The 24,346-nt window shown below is 42.8% G+C and overlaps 1 protein-coding gene across 1 annotated transcript in view; it reads right to left on the minus strand.

Moving 5' to 3' along the window:
- Positions 1 to 24,346, minus strand: part of LOC126253452 (UDP-glucosyltransferase 2-like) — a 44,737-nt gene that overhangs the window by 12,461 nt on the left and 7,930 nt on the right. Inside the window, exons 2-3 of the mRNA XM_049954798.1 lie at positions 8,027 to 8,212; positions 3,679 to 3,869 (exon numbers count right to left, since the gene is read on the minus strand). Coding sequence (XP_049810755.1) covers positions 3,679 to 3,869; positions 8,027 to 8,203 — 368 coding nt within the window. The 5' untranslated portion in view covers positions 8,204 to 8,212. The remainder of the gene's footprint in view (positions 1 to 3,678; positions 3,870 to 8,026; positions 8,213 to 24,346) is intronic.

Genomic DNA, 24,346 nt, shown 5'->3' on the forward strand with positions numbered 1-24,346 from the left:
ACATGGCGGTCGGATGGTCCCCCTGGGCCACTTGTGGCCTCAAGACGGAGTGCTGTACTGTATCAGGGACTTCAGCCAAAAATTGGAAGATGGAGGTGTGCCAACACCTTGCAGCTATGAGAGCTCGCTGGTCTGGGAATTAGGTTTAACTCCATAAAAAGCCCGAATATGTCGAGGTGTTTTGATTTAGATGTCTTTAAAAAAGCGAGAAACTTCTAAAAGCTGGTTCCCTCCTTTTACATCCCTAACTCTGCCCAGAACGTATTCGCCTTTTTTTGCGCTATGATAGGAGAATTTTTCATTCTGGTTCCCAACTTTTACTCTATCATAATTCTGACATTAGACCACCACTGCTTGGCAATGGAGGTAGATTTTTGTTGATCCAGGCGACGACTGATCCGGTGCAGGTTACCGAATGAAGCTTTCACAAAACAAGACGACCGTTAATAACATGTTGCTTGTCTACTTTTAAAGTTGAACTGATTCGCACACGTCTGGAACTCAGAATTGGTTCATGTAAAAACACTCAAAAAACTTGTGTGTTGCACGTAAAATCCGAATGAAGCTAAATTTTTGAAAGCGAGTTTTCAATTTTATCATAGGAATGTATTTTTTATTTATTTGATTCACTTTAAACCGTCTCCACTCATTCAGTTCACGTTAGAACGAATTTTATATGCTATATTTAGCTCCACGTTAATTGAGTCTTGTCATTGGAAGATGACTATCGGGTACAAAAAATTTCGTTCTGACTTTATCCACTTATCTATCTTCGTGCAACGTTTGAGCGGATTCGTACGAGTTTAAAGTATGGAGTGGAGCGCTTCAAAAACCTTCTAGAAAAACGTGTTTTTTTGCACGTATATGTGGCGCGAGTAAAAAGTCTCATAATAAACGCGTTTTTGCACGTAAATCCGAATGAAGCTAGATTTTCACGGTTAGGAATATTCCAAAAGGCCAAAAGAATAATTCATATTGGATCTTCGGAACAAGCTATGGAATGCTAACCAACGCGATGCAAGATTAGTTTCTGCGTGATTCACAATATTGAAATTCTGCTTTCTAAATCAAAAGTGCCGAATTTGGTAGATATTTGCTATAGTTTCCTTGATATGAAAATATGATGTTTCAAACCATCGTACCATTTATTTTCTGACTGCATCGTTTTGGGTATAATAAACTGGTTGGGATCGCTGCGTTCGTGGTTAAAGGTAAGAAGATAAAAAATAGGGGCCGGAATATAAACGGTATCTCTCCAGAAGTGTTAAATATCCTATCATTTTCCTCCTAGTTACCAATCATGACATGCCACAATACCAGCAAATTCACATCCGACTTATCCCACCTCCACACATTCTTAATGACCTCTCCCAATGCACCTTCCATAGTCTCTCTTTCCTAGACGGCGAAATCCGACCTAACACTTATCGTTCCTGTTAGATATAACTCACACCTTCCCATCATTTCTGATCTTTGATTCCCTCCTCCTTTCCCGTCCTATCCTTTTCTCTCCTTCCTTATCCATGGTCCAGTCTCCATCGCAGTCACGTCTAACCGAAATCCAAGGAGTGCTACTATTCACTGTCCCACACCACACATCTCCCGCATATCAACCGAGAAATTTCGTTACCGGCGAACCCCTCACAACATTTAACCCTTCTATTCCCAGTTTACCCTTTCTCAGTGCGCATCGCGTTGATAATTACCCCTCTCCTCGTTATTGTGTTTCGTCACTATTATTATTTAGTGATCGGTTGGGGGGAACGTCATAGTCCACAATGGATTAAGATTCTACTACTGCTTATATCATTTGTCAAAAAATATTATTGAATCAAAATAAGAAAACCATTACCACGAGATTAGAATTAAACTTCAACCTTCATGAACCTTGGACAACATTCCGTGTGCGCTAACATTAGCCTTGCTACATGCGACCGGAAGCTCGGGAGCCACTACATCTGCTGACCCAGCATTAACGACTGCCGCGCTAGCGCGTGCACTCAAAGGCAAGGGCAAGCAACCTTGAAACTCGTGGCTGAGCCCATAGAGATGTTTAAGCGCGAGGCGTCGCACCTCCCAGAGGTTGCATTTGTTCTCTTATCGATCGACCTCACAACGTTCAACTTAGTGCAGCGAACTAACGTGTTTCGTTCTCATCGTAATAAAAACCATTAATTTCGTGTTTCAAAATGCAACAAATAGTTTTTAACAATTTTAAAAACTTGTAATTTTTTTGTTTTCATGTTAAAATGGTTCTGAACACTATGGGACATAACATCTGAGGTAACCAGTCGCCTAGAACTTAGAACTACTTACACGTAACTAACCTAAGGACATCACACACATCCATGCCCGAAACAGGATTCGAGCCTCCGACTGTAGCGGTTGCGCGGTTCCAGACTGAAGCGCCTAGAACCGATCGGCCACAACGACCGGTATGTTAAAAACTATAATTGTGTGCTCCGTGAAATTTCAATATGCTATTAAAAAACTGGATGTCATAAGCATAGGTGAAAGTTAAACACCCAAAGCATGCATGTGCTACTGTTGGCAGCAGAATTTGATGTAGAAGCTGAAGGTGGAGAGGAAGGTGGAGAGACTAATGAGGAAGGTGGAGAGAGTAACGAGGAAGGTGGACAGAGTAACGAGGAAGGTGGACAGCCTAACAAGGAAGGTGGAGAGAGAAAGAGGAAGGTGGAGAGAGTAACGAGGAAGGTGGAGAGAGTAATGAGGAAGGTGGAGAGAGTAACGAGGAAGGTTCAAATGGTTCAAATGGCTCTGAGCACTATGGGACTCAACTCCTGTGGTCATAAGTCCCCTGGAACTCAGAACTACTTAAACCTAACTAACCTAAGGACAGCACAAAACACCCAGCCATCACGAGGCAGAGAAAATTCCTGACCCCGCCGGGAATCGAACCCGGGCGTGGGAAGCGAGACCGGTACCGCACGACCACGAGATGTGGGCAACGAGGAAGGTGGAGAGAGGAAACAGGGAGGTGGAGAGAGGAAAGAAGAAGGTGGAGAGAGGAAAGAGGAAGGTGGAGAGAGGAAAGAGGAAGGTGGAGAGAGGAAAGAGGAAGGTGGAGAGAGGAAAGAGGAAGGTGGAGAGAGGGAAGAGAAAGGTGGAGAGAGGAAAGAGGGTGGAGAGAGGAAAGAGGAAGGTGGAGAGAGGAAAGAGGGAGGTGGAGAGAGGGAAGAGAAAGGTGGAGAGAGGAAAGAGGAAGGTGGAGAGAGGAAAGAGGAAGGTGAAGAGAGGAAAGAGAAAGGTGGAGAGAGGAAAGAGGAAGGTGAAGAGAGGAAAGAGGAAGGTGGAGAGAGGAAAGAGGAAGGTGGAGAGAGGAAAGAGGAAGGTGGAGAGAGGGAAGAGGAAGGTGGAGAGAGGAAAGAGGAAGGTGGAGAGAGGGAAGAGGAAGGTGGAGAGAGGGAAGAGGAAGGTGGAGAGAGGAAAGAGGAATGTGGAGAGAGGAAAGAGGAATGTGGAGAGAGGAAAGAGGAAGGTGGAGAGATGGAAGAGGAAGGTGGAGAGAGGGAAGGTGGAGAGAGGGAAGAGGAAGGTGGAGAGAGGAAAGAGGAAGGTGGAGAGAGGGAAGAGGAAGGTGGAGAGAGGGAAGAGGAAGGTGGAAAGAGGAAGAATAGAAGATTGAGAAGTAGTAGGACTGACAGAGCAGCTACGTACTTTATGAATTCCACCATCTCTGGAGCACTCAGTTCGCTCTCACAAATACCACGGAACTGTTCCTTCCACGAATATATGTTATCGGTTGCTGTCAAATGAACCATCGTCATCCAGTCCCAGGTGGTTGCACTTGTTCTCAGAAACTTGTACGACGCAGATATGTCAACTTCTGTAAAGTTGGCGATGCTTTTCTGGAAGTAGAAATAATCATGATGTATAACGGGTATTTGATGAGACCTTCAGAGACAAAGTATTTAATTTCTTACAGTTATATAAGTTTCATAGTAACAGCCAATGTAGGTCTCTATACTATCCTGGTATCCAAAATTAAAGCGACAAACCGCTATTTCTCTGTGTTGTGTCTAATTCACGGTATAATCACGCAAAATGTCAACGCATTTCCGTACGATCGTGTTCTGCATGGAAGATGGCATTCTGGTCAATGGACAACCACGTCAATTATGACCTAAGTGCACTTATCAAACGGGGTAGTGTTTGCCGGGTAGTCCCACATCCACAATGGCTCTGTATACAGTCACTTACGGTGCAGTATGGCACAAAGAAGACGCCTACCAGACCCTCTGCCGTGGAGGGCCATAAGAAAAATGGGAGCAGGTCAGTCGCAAACTGACGTGATCCGTGGGCTTAATGTGAATCGTTCTGTTGTTTCTCTGATGTGGCGACAACTTATAGAGACCGAAACAGTATCCCGAAGACCAGGGCACGCCCGACCACGTGTGATAATAAGGAGAATGGAGAGGACAGTTATTTGGCCGTAAGGGCAAGACGGTACTGCCTTAGTACTGCACGGCAACTGGAATCAGACCTCGCAGCATCCGCTGGACGTGTTGTATCGAGACAAACGGTACACAAAAGGCTTCGGCAAAGTGGCCTTCATTGTTGGAGACTTGCTGTATGTGTACCTCTCATACGTCTTCACAGAAGGCAACGTCTGGAGTGGAGTCGTCAACATACCACCTGTGCAGTCGAACAGTGCGCCAATGTTCTTTTCATAGGTGAGTCCCGATTTGGTCTGGAGAGTGATTCTCGTCGCATTCGCATCTGGAGGGACGTGGAACACGATTTTGGGACCCAAAAAAATATGGAAAGATACCGATATCGAGGAGGATCTCTAATGTTGTGGGCAAGGATTATATTGACCACATGGACACTTCATGAAATTCTGTGGGTGAATCGGCAAGGTTTAACAGGAGCCAGGTATCGTGACGAGATTTTGGGACCTCGTGCGATTGTTTAGAGGTGCTGTGGCCCCAGACTTCATATTGATGGACAATAATGATGGACCTCAAAGAGCAAGAGCTGTTTTCTTGGAAACGGAAGATGTTGCACGCATTGCGTGAGCTGTTCGCTCTTTCGATTTCAGTCACATAGGGCATGTCTGGGGTGAACTAGAAAGAGGGACTGCATCATTTTAGCATCCATCAACCACTCTGCAAAACTTGCCAGCAGCTCTCCAGGGAGAATGGGCGTTATTGCCTCAATATGAGACTGATGACAATACTCACAGCATGCCCCATCGTTGTCAGGCCTCTACTGCAGCCAGACATGGTAACACCACATGCTGAGAACATTAACCAGCTGGCGGAACTTGTGTGCAAATCCGGTAAGTTGGAATAAACGGTCCGCAGCTCGTGGTCGTGCGGTAGCGTTCTCGCTTCCCGCGCCCGGGTTCCCGGGTTCGATTCCCGGCGGGGTCAGGGATTTTCTCTGCCTCGTGATGACTGGGTGTTGTGTGATGTCCTTAGGCTAGTTAGGTTTAAGTAGTTCTAAGTTCTAGGGGACTGATGACCATAGATGTTAAGTCCCATAGTGCTCAGACCCATTTGAACCATTTTTTTTTTGAATAAACGAAGAACGTTTTTGTCTGCCGTTATGCATATTGCAGTCGTTTACGTTTTGTGTTCTTTACATTGTTTCTACTTTATTATCAGTGGTTTACACTGTTTTGTGGCAAACTAAACGCAACCTTGCAAAATTTCCGTTTGTTGTTTTAATTTTGGAGACCAGTGTAATTTACACTAATTTAATGTATATGCATTAAGAAAAGCTTCTCTTGTATTGTGCGTTACGCTACTGTCGACTTGTGAGAAAGCTTTACAAAGATGAAGCAGTTACCTATGAGAAATGTCACCGCCTTAAAAATGGAATGAACTTCCAGTCCCCAATGACAAGATGGATAACGATAATCTTTAGCAGGTACGTTGCCGCCATCAAGGGGAAAAGTTCATTGTTTCCTATAACCGACCGTTTGGAAAGCCATACGGGAAATATCGAAGCAGAAATGTTAGTGCTTGCAATTACTACAAATTTTAACACTCGACTACTGAGTCTTTAGGATCTTATGGAGGAGGATGGTCTTACAAGACAACATTCGCACATGTTTATAAACGAGATTGATGAAACTTAGCGAGTATGTGGAATATTAAAATACTGCGATACATACTTTTTGGTTTTTGTTTAATTTCACTTTGAATGGATAAAACACATGCCATAAGGTAATTCGACACATTACGTTTAGTGTGAATATCTTCGAACCTATGATATATAAAAATGTGTTTCAAATGAAAGTTTTTCACAGGACCCCGCCCTTTTCTTACAGTTTTCAAGGAAACTAATGGAGAGTTTGGACCTAGAATTTGAGAATCTCATTTTGAAGTCCTAAATGTTCATGTGTCAGCATCGACAAATGGTGAACTACCGTCTGACTATTTGACAGAAGTTTTCTCTCCCAGTCTGGGAGACACATCGATACTATTGTAAGATTCTTCAGCTCGTGTAAAAGAACCGTTTTGAACCTCGTACCTGATGAGGATTTTGTTCATCTGATGATCCCAAAAGGCGGGATGTGACGTGTGCATCCGTTGGCTATAAATTGCATTTGATGTTGGAAAAACATCGTGAGAAGGTTTTCAGATCTAGTTCTGCTGACTGATTATGATATCAATTTCCAATTGAGGTACGACATAATGACGCTGAAGCCACCAGTACATAATCAGTTCTCTCCGCCAAGGTTTTCCAGTGTCCTGAAATATGCCTGACACAAATCAGGATATTTAGACACTAGCCTGTCAGAATCTGAGAATCCTGCTGAATTTTATGAATATCCTGATTTGTATCAGGCATATTTAGACGCTAGCCTGTCAGAATCTGAGGATCCTGCTGAATTTTATGTTCTATTTTGTTGTCTATCGTGTGCATTATGTGAAGAAATTTAGTTCATTTTATGCAGATGTGAAAAACTTACATTTTAACTTTTTCTTCACATACTGTCGGAATTTAAATGATTTTGTATCATAACAATGAGCTACTTATAATTTTCAGTTAGCAAAATACAGGGGTGTGAAACAGTAAACTAAAAAACAAAAAATTAATTGAAAACATAAAATTTAAAACATTAAAAAATAAATAAAACAAATAATTACAATAATAATGAACATTTAGGTATTTTAATTAGCTATGCTGAAAATATTCTGATGGCACACTGTGTACAGCTTTTTACAAAGTTCGTATTTCAGAGACCAGCTATATTACTCATGGTTGGATGTGGTGTGAAAGCTTCCTTAATTTGTGTTATAACAAGCATTTTCATTTTTCAAAATAAATTAATAGTGGTGGGATATTTTGTGAAATTTCAAATTAGTACAGAAGTTGATTGTTCGGTTTCCAAGAATGTTAACTACCTTTCAATTTTTTTTACGAAACATTTTTGTGTTTCACAGTTTCAAAAATATTCTCTCTAAATCCATTACTCGATATTACCTTCTGGGATGCAGAAATTTGCGGAAGGGTTGCACTTGAACGATTCTCTTCCGTCGTAGTTGGTCCCATTCTTGCAGGATCTTTACCGGCCGCACCGATGTCCGAGCCTTGATGTTTTACCAGATTTCTGGTATTCACAGTACACTCGTGAAAAGTGTCGTACGGGAAAATCCCCACCTCGTCGCTGCCTTGGAGATGCTGTGTCCCATCGCTCGTGCGCCGACTATAACACCACGTTCAAACTCACTTAAATGTGTTAACCTGCCATTGTAGCAGCAGTAACCGACCTAACAACTGCGTCAGACACTTGTTTTATACAGGCGTTGCCGACCTCAGTGCCACATTCTTCCTGTTCACGTATCTCTGCATTTGAATACGCATGCCTATACCAGTTTCTTTGGCGCTTCAGTGTAGATGCTAGATAGGACGCGGAGGTTCTTTTCATCACATATTTTGAGCTGTTACACTTGTTCTGTTAGTTCTAAATTATTACTGGTGTTGCGTCCACAATTTAAGATTAACGACAGTTTGCCCACCGCAGTTTTTGAACAGACGAGAAATGAGGTACCTTGGACGGGTCGGTGGTGATGAAGGTGACCTGGTGGCCTCTCTTGGCCAGCTCCAGACTTATCATCCTGAGGGGTAGTTGGTGGCTGACGGCCGGGAACGCCACGACGGACAGGATCTTGGCCGCATCCGAGGCTCCCAGCACCGACAGCATCACCAGCAACAGGCCGGTCATCATGGCGGTCGCCTGCCGACAAACAATAGCTGTACTGCACTCGTTACACACGCTCACGTCTTGATGACAGCTCATGCGGCTGTTATAAATGATCCAGCAAATCCCAGTATATAATCTTCACCATATTACAAGTGCAGTAGAAGCAGTGAAACGATATACGTATCACACAGCAAGGTAACATGATACTGCTGAAGCAAGAAGTAGATCGTTAGGGCAGCTAGTACGAGCATAAAAGAGAGGCGAAGGCTTGCGACTAGAGACAGAATTGTAGATTGAAAAAATGTTAATGTGGAAACGTCAAAGACAGAACATGTAACATGTAAAATTTGTGTATAGCAAAAACGCAGCAAATTAATTGATTAGATGTAATAGGAACTCAAGAGGACATAAAAGCACTTTATAGACAGTTTCGCCACCATCAGCCGTTTTACATACAATAGGCTCCTTCCAGGTTTCTCCATGCATTAAGGTCCAGTTTAGTCTACACCGTTTCCAATACATCATGGTCTTTTCTTGTCTGTTGGAAGCCAGCAAGAAAATTCCTTGGGCTATCTATTTTCTTATCTCTTGGAAGCCGGCAATAAACTCACTTTTGCTATCTACCGCCCATTCGTCTGGCTACACGTCCATTTGACTTTAATGACCCTCATAGTTAAGTGTTCCTATTGCCTATCCCTCAACAAACTGTTCGTTCTCGTGTCTCTACGAGTAACTTTGGACAAGTCTCTCCGAAATCTCGCTGAAAACTCCGGTTTTTAATGGTTTCCGCGCCAAAAGTAGCTTGCTTTATCTGTGTGCTTTATAGTTTACGTTTCTTGCCTATTTGTGTATTTACTAGGCACAGTATCACATTTTAATAACAATGGAGTGTAGAGTTCCGTCGTCTTTAGTATGGATAGGGACGACAGTAGTTGAGTCTGGATGATAGCTAAGTTATGACCTTTCACTCACAGCTCAAGGTGCTGCTGGGTTTGATCACACATCTTGAGGCTGTTGCCAATGGGCGTCAATTTGAGGGCCAGACATGGGTATCTAAGAGACATCCAGCATGTCCCATGTGTCCCCCAATCATTTCACTATTGTGGCTGCCCTGGTTACACCCATGGACGAGTAGAAGCCGCATGAAAGGCCGTCCTGCGTCGTCTTACAACCAAGTGTCAGTGTCTGTTAAACATATTGAGTCACATGCAATTATTTGCTCTGTTTCAGAAGAAGCATATTGGCCTTCAAGATAAGGGAGTTCACAGAAAACGAGGTGGATGGGAGTTCCAATATTAGCCATGTAATAAGTACCTTTAGAGATACGGCAGTAAAGGAGCTGTGTACTTTCTGGTGCATTTTTCACCGTATCTACATCTGGGTCATAAGGGTTCAAGGAGATTTATGACCTTATTAGTATAATTTTATCCTAATCGGACAAGTTATGAATTTATTAGCGGAATTTACTAACCAGTTAGCATAGTTTGATAATAATCTCTGAAATTATCTTAATTTATGACCCAAATTTACGATTCAGTTAGCATAATTTTTTACCCAATCACACCTTCTCTTGAATATGACCTGCTCCCTCACACCTCTTGGCCAAGGGGAATTCAAGGGCAGTTATCCTAGTGGATATCTGAAGGTCAAAGACATCGGGCAAGATGGTAGAACTTTGAAATGTCACAGCCAGTCCGAAGATGTTTGCCTATATTATGTCACAAGCAAATATGACGAGTGAAACGGCTGACGATCAAAGAGTCAAAAAGACATTGGATTCATAAAGTGTCATATGAATCACTATGACGTCACTTGACCTTAATAGTTCCCACTTCCCTTCTCCTCCTCCCCCCAAGAGGAATCACTTATTGCACCTGACACTATGATTTATAACATGATACAACAGATAGAGTCTGTCCACCCCCTCCTTCTCTCCCTAAGAGGAATCATGTCCTACAGCTGATGGGAATGGTAGCTTATAAACAGATCTTTCATATATATCCTAATGTAGTAAACGTCGTCGAACCCACCACTTTCGACAAGTACACCAGAGTGTGATCACTCCCCATCAGTACTTCCAGTAAATACAGATATTTTGTTCTCCCCATTCGTATTAAGATTTTTTTCCACATATTGTGTGAAGTAATTTGGAAGCCCTACTTGCACTTTAGTAATAATTTATTCTTGTTTGAGTAGCACTTTATACTTTTCCTGTGTCACATACAACAGTTTCTTTTTTATGAAATGGGTCTCCTTTTCCAGTTTCGACATTAACCACCCTTAAATGACTAATTTCTTCAATAGGGCTTGCCTTAAGTCTGTTTGATACATGGATCATTTTTCTGAAGACTTTTGGAGCCACATTATTTACAAGAACAGCAACAATTTATGGTACTTTTTCTTAAGACCTATGGAACAGCAGCAAGCACATCATCCAGTCCATCACATGTTGATCCAATAACATCTTTTTTTAAGCAGATCCAGATGCGAAGAGAGACTTTTACATTGATCTTAGAGATATGGTATAACCTCATGTAGTAAATTCCTTCCAACCCATCATTTTCAATAAGTCGACCATTTGATCACAGCATTAGTATGTACAGTGAATGCAGATATCTTGTATTCCAAATCTACATCCAGAATTTTCCATAATCTGTGTGTAAATGTATATGCAAATGAAAAAAGTTTTTTGTACAAGAATACATGTATTCTTATTCACTACCCTACCAGGCATGACTTGGTTTGTTAGCATCAAACCGAGATACAGATGACCAACCCAGCCATACTATCTACAAAGTGCTTGCAGGAGCATCTTTTCCTCCTCCTCCTCCTCCTCCTCTAAATGTCTACACAGAAAAAATACCATAAACACAGTGCTACCTGCCAAAGAAACCTCATATATACACTAAAACACATGGACTGAGGTGGAGGTGGATTGCTAACTTAAGCTATTTATAATACATCTCTAGATCCCCTGCTTCTTACAAATTCTCACTCCACACCACCTAACAAAGGCGACATCCGTTCTTACTTCATCATATATTATTGACATAGAATACCGATCAACTGCTACTGTCAAAGCTTTGTATATTCGTACTCTTAACGATGCAAGATGTATGTGGCAGAGGGAAATAATGTTCGAGGAACAGATTTTATCCAATTGTAAAGACATTGAAAGGGTACAGTACCGCCCGACATTGAAAATAGGTACAACATACTTCATTATTTTTGTCAGAACAACACATTTTTTGTAAAGTAACTCAATTTCAATTTATACAGCGAAGCCGGATACCAGTGTGGGAAAGAATGACAATTTATTTATTTAATTGATCACATGTGCACTCCCTCAAAATAAATCCCTACATCCAGTTTGGTGAGATCTGTGAAATGAATGAATGTATGGTCGTCTGCTAACTGCAGATAGTGAATGTGAATATATGATCATCTTTGAGACGATCCTTTGGCCACCTTTGGTGGGACCAAAGAGATGAAGTTTACCTGAGCTTTGAGCGCCTGAAATGTGGCTGACCAATACGGTAGCAAGGTGCTCCCCCACTTCGACAGAGGTGCGAGAGGACCTGAAGAACGGCCATGTTTCAGCACTCTGCCGCTGGATCTTGTGCTGTTAAGACCTGTCTTAGGTGTGCTCCGTAAATACAAAAGAGTGGAGACATGGTATGCATGTGGAATATTTAAGAGTAGTTTGAAATAATAATTTCTCTATTTCAGGAACTTTTGTGGGGAGAATTAAATGTCAGGCAGGTAATATTAATGGGATCGTAGTAATCTTCGGAAGTGACCAACGGTCACAATGAAACCACGTGTAGCAATAATTTGAAATACTTCCGTGTGCTTAAGTTAAGCTGGATTACTAGCGTGTGTACTATAAGTTGAAATATTTAAGAAATAGCGTGTGCAGGACTTGAAATTAGAGACGAGTACTTCCACGTGGTGAGTACTGTGTGAGTCTCAATCTGTCTTTGAGACAAAGGATAGAGAGAAGTACTCGCCATGGTATCAGTTGAGGTCTCGTGTGTGTGATGAATATGTTCTTAATATTACTTTGCGTGATATGTTTCCGTGTGACGCTTGATTCAAACTATAATACTCTGAGAGAGAAGCAAGGTGAGTCAGCCGTCTATCCAGCAACGCCACTTGGCTTGCATTGCACAGGAAGACGTGCATATATCTCCAGAGTTCATAGTAGGAAAGTAGAATTATGAAGTGGGGCAGTGTCGTGTGAAACTGGGATAAATATTAATTGAAGTGGGAAAGCTGAAAGTGATAATGTTGTGACTATTCCCTGTGTTGTATTTCATGTTGTAGTGTGGTGTATGTCATGTAATTTAAGTATGTGTGGTTTGCATGGGCGAGTAGCAAGGTAGTTTCGGAGGTAGTGGGTTATGCGTGTTCCTTTTGTACCGCTCGGTCTGTAGGAAAGTTTCGAGATGATGATTGTGAGAGTCGAAGTGTGAGATATAATAAAAGATCCACCATCCTATCCAGAAAGTGCACTGTAGCGTTAAATAATTACGAGACCATAAGATAGAGAATCACCAATGTAAAGTCATGCCCACTGGGCGGAATTTCTCATGTGTTATTGTTGTAGGTTATAGAATTTGTGTGTTTAGGTTACAGAATTTATCGGAATAAATAAGATAGTGAAAAGAAAAAGATTGGTGGCCTTTTCCTTCGAATTGTATGTTGTCATGATATCCAGAATTTATAATGTGTGCGCCATTCATATTCAGTGCGATGGCCACGTGTTGATAAAAGCCGTTAAATAAAAAAAAAAGAAAATGTGGTATTGCTAGTGCGTAGTGAACAGTCAGAGTTCTGTAAATTACTGATAGTCAGATGTGCGTTTCCGCTGCGTATTATTCATATAGGAGGATAATTTGTAACTTAGTTGTGAGTACTAGAGTTCATGTTACTCGACAGATAAGAATGAATCCACTCGCTTGGCAGACCACTCATCTTGCAGGCCTGACTGCTTGATGCCACAGTATGAGCAAGGCATGTGGGTGCCTCTCAACATAACACAGTGGCCAGCATCACGATTGTGTGTGTGTGTATGCGTCGCAAGAGCCCCATGCGTCCAGGGTATCGTTCAGATGGGGATCCACTTGTGCCACATCTGGGTACAGTTTGGAGGTGGATCCACCCCTGTTGCATGCAGGCCTTTGTTAGGTGGTGGTGTGATATTTATACAAATTATCAGCATGTCCTGACTCTCAAGCACACTACTATATAAAGTAAATGACACTAACAATAACTGGCATAACACACAAAGAATAACACACAATATACCATGTGGTTTGTTTGTGATTGTTTGCTTCACCGTCATGGGGAAGCGGAGACAAGGGTAGTGGGGTTCCTGACGTGGGTGCTGCAAGCTAAGGAGCTGGACATCACCGTCAATCAGCCGATTGTCAAGCACTAGGAGAAGAAGCCGTCGTTATTGTGACCATTTCCTGTGCCTATTATTAAAATATGAAATTGAGTTGTAAGTATTCAAATGAAAAATGACCTATTTGTAAAATGAAGTCAGTCTCCGTGGTAGTATTCAGCGGAAAGCACTGCATGTAAATGTGAAGATTCGGTATATGTCGTCTTCTGTAACAATATATAAATGTCGTAAAATAAAACATCGAGACAGAATTATTTGGGAGATGTATACACCCGAATTATGAATTTCGTTCCCAACGTATTTACTTTGAAGAAAGTACTAACCTAACCAACTATAACAGGAGGATGTAACCTGAAGGACTGACATAGTCTGACTACAGGAAACTACCATGATGTTTAATATGTTTGAAAAGTACTACCTACGACAACCGAAAATTTATGTCGGACAGAGTGATTTTTGCGAAGTGGGAATATTTTCTGGAAGTTATAGTGAAAGAACACGTCACACTGGTCTAAAATATTGTCAGAATGAAGAGAGGATGTTCTTTTAACAATCTGACTTTACTTTAAAGCAGAGACATTACTGTGATAGTTACTCTCTTTACCCATGGAGGCAAGAAAAGAGTGGAGGTCACATTACGTCACGGCCAATGTCCGCCATCTCAACTAGCCCAAAACATTAGGTTCACCGCATTCATACCCACACAGTCCAACTCAGTGACACTGCCCCGTGACGTCACTCTGTGTCGTATTACTAGAGCAAATACGCATTCAAGAAGAGAAAAACGTTAGAGATTGCTTTCTTGACACCAGGTTTTTCACGTAAGTTCTATAGTTTGTAGTATTTAAAACAGTTCTTGATCGCACACGGCAGAAATAATTAACAAGAAGCACTTGTCGACATCAGTATGCTAATGTTTTTGGGCTACTTAAAACGGCGCCCACTGTGGGTTCAAAACAACGTAAGTCTACAATGGTACGTTCTTTCTTATTTTAACTTTCACCTCTTTACCGATCTGGAAGAGAGTTTGTGATCTATGGGAACCATAGCAACGGAAGAAATACTGAATCTAGATTACGATAATTTCACGAGAATTGACTTAAATATTGCTCACCAATAATGTTAGAGCTGTGAGGACGGAGCTTGAGTTGTGTTTGGGTAGCTCAGATGGTAGAGCACTTGCCCGCGAAAAGCAAAGGTCCCGAGTTGGAGCCTCGGACCGGCACAATGTTTTAATCTGCCAGAAACTTTCATATCAGCGCACACTCCACTGTAGAGTGAAAATTTCGTTCTAGAATGTTAGAAGAGTTTTTACCCCTGATCCGTAGAAGTTATGACCTGCAACCTTAGAAAATGTCTCCGGAGAGACGGCAGATTTTGCGTCCGGGAGTACGAAGTATGAAAAATCTACGCTGGACGTTGTGGCCGAGCGGTTCTAGGCGCTTCAGTCTGAAACCGCGCGCCCGCTTCGGTCACAGGTTCGAATCCTGCCTCGGGCATGGATGTGTGTGATGTCCTTAGGTTTGTTAGGTTTGAGTAGTTCTAAATTCTAGGGGACTAATGATCTCAGACGTTAAGTCCCATAGTGCTCAGAGCCATTTTATGGAAAATCTACCGCGAGTAAACGAATTCACTATTACCCCTCGAAGACGCAACTGATACAGAACGGCCGTGGGAGGCTGCTTGGATTGAGGGGGTACAAATATTGTTGAATAATCTCGTCAGTGTAATTGCATCTCGTTATTAACGAGTTATATGTGTATTATTAACGCGACCAAAGCTAGTGCACATTCCTATCGTATTCTGTGTGATTGAGATCTGCGATCCTAGCGCGGATGTCGAGCGACATACGGGATGCGGGTATCGAGCACAAAAGAGAATAAATCAAGAAAGAAATAGAATCGAATCATCATACTACCGGGAGACAGAAAACATGGGACGAGCATCCAAACTCGATTGAGAAGACTCAAGATCAACTTCGAATAAGAAGATGAAGTAAGAGCAGAAGAGTGATTTCTTTTTGTGCAGGTGGTGCAGCTGGTGCGAGTGTGGAGAGTGTTCAGGCCGGCTGGCAGCTACCAACACGCCACGACGAGCAGTTAGCGCCTGCTGCATAGTCACGCCGCCTACACGTGGACACGAGGATGCAGTCAGCGTGCCGACGCCGCGGCCCAGGTATATGCAGAGGACGCAGCCCGCCTGCCTCCATCACCTCTCGCAGCAACGAGTCCACCAACAGGATGAGAAGCTCGGTGAATCAAATCGATTGATAACAGTATCAGAACGATTGATAACAGTATCAGATCGATAACAGTTCGTGTTCTCTACTGCGAGTGTAAAGTGAAAAATGTTAAAATGTGTGTGAATTCCCGAGGGACCAAACTACTGAGGTCATCGGTTCCTAGACTTACACACTGCTTTAACTTACGCTAAGAACAACGCACCCACCCATGTCCGAGGTAGGACTCGAACCTCCGACGGGAGAGGCCGCACAATCCGTGACGTGACGCCTCAAACCGCGCGCCCATAAACTGAAGGGACCGATATGATAGACCTGAATAGACTCAGAGAGCAGTAGGTGATTCAGAGAGTACAAGTCATATTGAAGTACGACTACCATCGGTCTACACTTATAGTCACACAGTCCTGTATAGTAACTGTTAGTTGTGGCAGCCGTTAATTTAAACAGCAGAAATGTAAATACGAGTGTCGTCTGCGGAATGGACACGAAACCGGAAAGAAAGGTTAGCCACTCACGCTTTAAAGGTGAGATATGAAATGGCTGCTAGTAATTTAGACCTACAGAAAAAAAGGAAGAAAAATTTAGCTCTTGAAATGACGGCTCTTAATTTAGAACTAGAGAAAAAGAGGCTGAAAATTTAGCCAACCAGTTGCAAATAAAGGTTAGTAGCCCTTGACCTAGGTTTCGATATATGCTAAAATATCTTCAGAAGCAGTAGGCCTTGTTACATCACATGATGGTTCATTAGATTAGATGAAGCCGAGCGGCTCTTGTCAAACAAAACTGACAAAACAAGAATTATCGCAAGCGATGGCTTTAGATAGCAGCCAGGTTACATATATCGTACATCAGAATGAATGCTCTCTCGTAAATGCCCACAGGTACAGCTTCTCGTCAACATAAAATTGTAATAGGCTTCACAGGATAAAATATTTGCATAAGTTATGTGTACCTTATGCCAGAGACTAAGGCCAACCAGGTTGGTTGCAGCAAAGATATTGTGTTGGTTGTGTTGATTTGCGGAAGGGGACCAAACAGCGAAGTCATCGGACTCATCGGATTATGGAAGGTAATCGGTCGTGCCCTTTCAAAGGAACCATCCCGGCATTTGCCCGAAGCGATTTGGGGAACCAGGATGACCGGACGCGGGAATGAACCTTCGTCCTAGCGAAGGAGAGTCCAGTGTTCTAACCACTGCGCCACCTTGCTCGGTCAGATTTTGTGTAAAAATCAATTTGCATAAAAGATTCTTGCAGGATTCCCTATAGTATTCTTCGTTACAGATAAGCAGATAGACCTTTGACAGTTTACACCATACATAGCTATGCTGCAGCAAAACAGTTGTACCGAAATACTCCGCTGGCAGTAGAAAACATTGGTTCGAACACCTTGGGGTTATGTTATAGAATAGTACACATGTGGAGCCACTTTATTTGTATAGAAATTTGTGTAATATTATTTTTCCAGACAGTAATTCGGTCTTGTGTCAATATAAAATTGTTTACGTCGTTATTTGCCAAAATGTGTAATATTTCGAGTACAAACATAGTAATATGACATGCATGCATCACATGTTGGCACTACTGATACAATCGCATTACGTCACCGATTACTTGTGACATAGCCATCGAGCAGCAGAAAACACAGTTAAAGATGGGTCACAGAGTTCATTGGCAGCTACGGGAGAGGAATAAAATGGGTAATGGGAGGGGAGAGGGCCTTATCTGGTTCGGCTGCTCCTTTGTTTTCTTCAGCTGCCACCAGTGTGGCTACACCCTCTTTGGGAAAGTAAACAAAGGATGCACTGTCATTTATAGCTGATGTAGTGGCTTCCCCAAGACAGGGTTCCTGGGTGCATGGCCAATTATTGCAGATAACAAAGTTGCATTTGGCACAGGAAACAAAGGCATTAGTCAGGTATCGCAATAGGAGGTTCCCAGTAAGTTTCAATTCTGCAAGAACGTGTAGAGAGGCGGAGTGTTGTTTAGTAGCTGTTACAAACGGTAAGAAACCTAAATTTTTACTAGACACAGAGGCACACATGTCAAGGCGAGTTTTATCTCTTGGGTAAAAAAAAAGCAGTTGAACCCTTCACGTTAGATGTTAGGTGGGATAATGATATGGAGTCACTAGGTTCAGAATTGTTGGGATAGAATGGCAAAATCACTACACGGAATGCGTTTTGTAATGACTTCCTGGTCTGGGAACATTTCAGCTATTAGTCCACGTTCCCTGTGTGGGAGGAGGCCGCTTTGTAGTTAGACTTGGTAACTGCAGGAAAACCTATGCAGGATTGATGGTTGGTTCGAGCCTGAGGCTTGACAATGGATGTAAGTAAGCTGCATTTAATGTATATTAGTGTGTCGAAAAATCCAGAACTGTACGGTTACATTATCGCTGGAAATAGGAGTAATCGCAAAAAGAATACCTGGAAGTAATCATCTGGAACCAGAAGATGCAGTGAGGGCGATGCGTTTTGTCAAGGGTTCGTATAGTGGATGCGAGAAAGTTGCAGATAAGCTACACAAACTAATACTGAGCTTTACCAGCAATCATTCTTTCCACATGATTCGGGCAGGGACGCAGGATAATGTAGTCTCTGCCACACACTACGAAACATTCTGATGTTATTTACTGTAAGATGTAACGACATTATAACAACTCACTGACTCGAAAATTACGGCTACATCTGACGATTAGGTCCGCATATTAGAGTTCCGGAGCTCGTATTTATGTTCAGTTAAAAATCCACTGCCGGTAGTCGTGTCTATGTGCGAGAATATTTACAGTCCCAAGTCGCGCATGGTATCCATGACATTCCCTCCATTATTTCGGGATAATACTAAATTAACTGCCTTTCTTTGAAGTTTTCTTCAGCGTCCTCCATCAATCGTTTCTGGTAAGAGTCTCAAAGCGTGCAACAATACTCCTAAAGAGTAGACACCGTTGCTCCCACAGTGGAGCATAATCACGATGTTTTCCTCGACCAGTGTAGGCCCTGCGCCCTGTTTAGTGTAATATAAAACGTGAAGAAAGCCAAAAGATGTGGAATTTATTACCCACTTAAACGAGAACTGGAAGATTACAGTGCACAAGCGACAATGAACTATGCTCCGAATGCTGCACTTGAAATCTGTGTTTTAGTGTAAACGCTCGTGCTGCAGGCAATACGCCACCGCGTTACTTGCTTGTACGTATGCAACACCCACATATCTGAGGGGGTTGAGGGGTGGACACAGCTCACTCGACTGCCCGTGCTCACCTGCAGAGGCGCGCAGCAACCATTGTGTCTATACAGGGTGTTGCACAAGTGATCGTTAATAGTTCACACATGGAAAGTACAGCCCAAAAGCAACAAAAAATCTCCAACATGGGCCCACAGATCAACCTTTGTCGAGGTACACCACATTTTCTGTTGAGGCTCATGTGTCTTGGAAAACATGACATCTCTAAACTTTAAAGTAAGTGTTCGAAATGTTGTCCATGCGTCTGAATGCAACACTGAACTCCTCTCTGAAATGCGAATCCTCTCAGGCAGTCATGGAGAATTCTGTGAATGCTGGAAGGCTGCTTCAATCCGCAAGCGTAATTCCTCAAGAGAGTTGGCTTCGCTAGCGTAGACCAGGCTTTTGACATGACCCCACAAGCAGAAATCCGTGGGATTTAAATCCGGAGACCTTGGAGACCGTCCTCTATATATCCGGTGTTGGCCATACGTCCGAGTTAAAAGCCGGCGCACTCGTAAATGCTGGAGCACCGTCTTGCATGAACCACATGTTCAGGCGCTGGTTCAATGGGACATCATCATGTACCTCTGGAAGTACAGTACCACAAACCGCATGAACTGCTGTCCGGTTAGTCTCTGTGGTAGGAAGTGTGGTCCAGTTATGCGGTCTCCGAACAGTCCTGCCCAGACGTCCAGCGAATAACGCTGCTGATTTCATGATACTTATGTTGCATTAGGATTGACATCGAGCCAAATGTAACAATTACGGTAGTTAAAAATACAGTCACGAGTAAATCCAGACTCATCAGTGGACAGTGTGTACTGCTTACAAACAGGGGATTCAGGATGCACTGTTGTTGCACCCATTGGCTGAAAGTCTCTATTAGGGAAGTCTGCATTGTTGAGGGATTGCACTCGCTGGAGATGATATGGGTAGAGTACTGCCGGCGTAAAATCTGCCACACACTGCTATGACTCAGGACACGCTCTTGGGTAGCAATCCTCCTCCTTGATGTACTCGGAAGTTCGTGTACAAAGCGTAACACCCTTTCCTCAACATCTGGAGTTACGGATCCGGCTCGGTCTTCTCGTACATGGTGTGCGAAACTCCCGGTTTCTCTAAGGCGCTGATGTAACTGGCTAAATGTACGCCTGTCGGGCTACCTGCTCCTTCATAGAATCGTGCAGCCTCAAGTGCACTGCCGTTCGCTTTGCCATACTTTAAGTGCATGTCAGCGTACTCTTCACTGGTGTACCTCTGACAAGGTGCCTTCATGTTCGTAACTAATTGCGACGACGGTACGGCACAGTGCACAGGGGGGGGGGGGGGGGGGGAAGCGAAGTAGTTGCACAAGCGTAAACAAACAGATAGTCGATCCCAAACCTTGAGATACCAACGTAACTACCGCGGTATCCAGATGCGTTTACAGTGGTTCTCAACTCGAATTAACGCGATACGTCGGCAATGTTGATTTTCGGACCCATGTTTACTGGAGGCACTTGGTTACTTCTGGCCTGCACTTTCCATGTGTGAATTACTGACCATCACTTCTGAAATACCCTGTATATGCGCTCTTTAGTAGAAAGTCTCGGCTGTGTACTGTTTGTCCACAACAATTGGACAATCCTCGCAGTGGCTGTCGGGAAAGGCAGGAGTCATGACCTGCCCCCGCATTCCCAAGGGGAGAGGAATGGTGAAAGGAAGGCAGTATGTACCGTCGGATCACGTTGCCTACCCCGTAAACCTTCTCAGACGATTTTAAAGAAACTATGTGGTAAAAAAAAATGGTTTCTTCGTCAGTTACAGCTTTATATGTCAGCTTCATAATTAAGGGCCTATCATTTCGCTGATGATCATAGTTATTATGATGCTTTGCATACAAGAAACATACTGGGTAAAATTCGTAAAGTTTGGTGTGGCTTTGCAGCAAGATACTGTAAATGAAGAAATTACACGTTTATATTTACACCGAGAATCTGCTTTTTCATAAGCTTTTGACCCGATTTGTTCTGAGTTCCTCGTTAAATAAACCACTGTTCCAGGATGCTGTCGCATCTGCAACTTGATTGGATTGTTGGGAAGGTGGCATTGCGTAAACACCGCATTGTTCTGACAGAAGATGCAAATTTTGACATGGAAACAAGAGAAATGTAGGTGATATTCGAAATTCACCACTGATGAAAGACTGGTTTTCAGGTTACAGCAAGCTCTAGTTGACAAGAGTTTAGAAAGGGGGTGGATCAATGGCCACAGCGAAAAACTTGTACAATTGTACCATGAAGTACGTTGTTTGTCTGAATTAACACACAACAATGTAAAAAAGTATGTAGTTCAAAGAGATGGCAGAAGCATTTCTGGACAGTATTCCAATTATGGACAAAAGTGTTACTACATTAACAACAATGTCAAACGAGAGAATAACACACACACGTGCACAGACAGCATTTCCAGATGTGAGTGAAAATCGGACATAACATTTCGTACGTGACATCAACATCTTTTCTAACGACCTGTTTTTAGATGCTGAAAGCAAGCCAGATTGGAAATACGTTTCATTACGGACCACTGATGATGCTTTACTTCAATAAAACGAAACGCATGTGCTGAAAAAATGCACATTGTCTTGTTGTTGCAAAGACGAAATTAAAATACTTTTAATAATTTCTCAAATAATCTCAATAAGGTGTAAGACCGCTTGAAAGAAGCGTAAACGAAGGGCGGATGAGTTGACCACCAATAAATTATTGCTTGTACTAGGTTCATTATTGTTGGCTATTACCCGGCTCATAGCTATGTTACATCCATTATTTAGCAGTTGTAAGAGTTACTACACTCAACAAAGGCTCAAACAGCCAGCGACTGCCACAATTTTCTTCCTACCGTCGTCTATACTTTCTCTCGCTGATATAATCTATTTTAAAAGTGGGAAAATGTACGGATGGCCAAGAATTCGGCTCGCAGACCTTTCCCTGGCACGAGTGCCGTAGCGCTCAGCCGTTCTGGCACTTTTCCCGCACTGCCACGTCACATTATCTGAGCGTGAAGAGGGGCAAATTGCGAACGGGCGAACGCGCCGCCTTTAAATGGCGGTGCAATCTCACTTGGTGTGACAAAGTTTCATGTTTCACACTTCTCAACAACATATATTGAAAAGAACAAGTTTTCACTACTACTCAATTATTTTTGGCGCACTGAAGATGGAATCCCAGTTTGATTTTACGAAGAGTACTCTACGGCATTGGATCCTTATGTCGCTTGCATTTATCGTGAAACTCTCGCCCAGCACAAAGTCCAAAGCAAATGAAAAAAGGCGCAGGTGACTCCAGTAAACAAGAAGGGTAGAAGAATGGTCTTGCAAAATTACAGACCAACATCCCGAACTTCCGTTTGGTGCAGAAAAAATGGTTCAAATGGCTTTGAGCACTATGAGACTTAACATCTGAGGTCATCAGTCCCCTAGAACTTAAGAATTACTTAAACGTAACTGACCTAAGGACATCACACACATACATGCCTGAGGCAGAATTCTAACCTGCGACCCTAGCGATCGCATGGTTTCAGATTGAAGCGCCTAGAACCGCTCGGCAACTCCGGCCGGCTATACTGCTAACTATGGATGAAGGGAAACAGGCAGATTCGACATTTCTGGGTTTCCAGAAAGCATTTGACACAGTGCTGCGTTGGTGGCTGTTAACGTAGGTACAAGCATATGGAATAAGTTCACAGATATGTCAGGGGTACGAAGACTTCTTAAATAATAGAACAAAGTATGTTATCCTTGACGGCGAGTGTTCATCAGAGACAGGGGTATCGTCAGGAGTGCAAGAGTGCCCCAGGGAACTGTGATAGGAACACTGTTGTTTTCTTCATACATCTGTGATTTGGCGGACGGGATGGGCAGCAATCTGGGGTTGTTCGCTGATGGTACTGTGGTGTACAGTAAAGTGTCAAAGTTGGTGAGTGTAGGAAGATAAGACGACTTAGACAAAATTTCCAGTTGACGTGATGAATGGCAGCTAACACTAAATGTGGATGAATGTAAGTTAATGTGGATGAGTAGGAAGATCAAACTTGTGATGTTCGGATACAGTATTTCTAATTTCTAGTGCGCTGCTTGACGCTGTCAAGTCGTTTAAATATCTGGGCGTAACATTCCAAAGCGATATGAGGTGGAACATGCATGTGAAAACTGTGGTAGAGAAGGGGAATTTTAGGAAAGTGGTTCACCAGTAAAGGAGACCGCATATAGGACGCTGGTGAGACCTGTTCTTGAACGCTGCTCGAGAGCTTGAATCCGTGACAGGTCGGATTGATGAAAGATATCGGATCAATTCAGAGGCGGGCTGCTAGATTTGTTACTGGTAGTTTCGAACAACACAGAACTGTTAGGAGATGCTGCGGGAACTCAAATGGGGATCCCTGGAGCGATTGAAAAAGTTAAGAGAACCAGCATTTTAGGCTGACTGCCAAACGATTCTACTGTCGCCAACACATATCGCGCGTAAGGACTACGAAGGTAAGACACGAGAAATTAGGGCTCACATGGCGTATAAGTAGTCTTTTTTCCCCTCGCTCTATATGTTAGTGGGAACAAGTTAGGAAATGACTGGTAGTGGTGCATGGTACCCTCTGCCACACAGTGTACCGTGACTTACGGAATATGTAAGTAGTTGTAGATATAAATTTTCATCTTGTACAAACTGTCGGCAAACGCGGACAGTTTCACAGATTTCCGCACTCAGCTTCCACGTAATAATCTCTTATTTAGTTTCACAATCGACAAAAAAAGTCTTACACACACACACACACACACACACACGTATGTTGGTCGAAATATACAATAGCAGCACTTTTGTAACCTGATTATGGAGACGTGCAAACACTGCCTGAGTAAAGCAATGTAGACGTCCTGGACAGTTTTTATTTTAACGGTATTTGTCTTCAAAGATGGACTTATCTCGTACATCAATCAGTAACTTCTGCACGTGCCCAGGGCCGCTTTCAACTGAAACGGCAAACTGTCTCGCAAATAACTGAAAGGCGAATGTTACATTGGCTGTGTCCTCAAAACGTTACGACACTATTGTTGTAATACTTAAGAGGCTACAATGAATCCTTGAAACCTCCCATTTTCTTTAACGTCGGTGAGCTTAGAGATTTGAACAACGCGATTTTCCTTTTAAGTGCATCCCAATCAAATCAGAAAAAAGTTGTTCCTCGCCTTACAATTTCTTACTCTTCCTATTCTTTGCTTTCTTCCTCTTGTGTATGTTCTGTTTTGTGTTGTT

This window comes from Schistocerca nitens, chromosome 4 (genome assembly GCF_023898315.1).
Source record: "Schistocerca nitens isolate TAMUIC-IGC-003100 chromosome 4, iqSchNite1.1, whole genome shotgun sequence".
NCBI lineage: Eukaryota > Metazoa > Arthropoda > Insecta > Orthoptera > Acrididae > Schistocerca > Schistocerca nitens.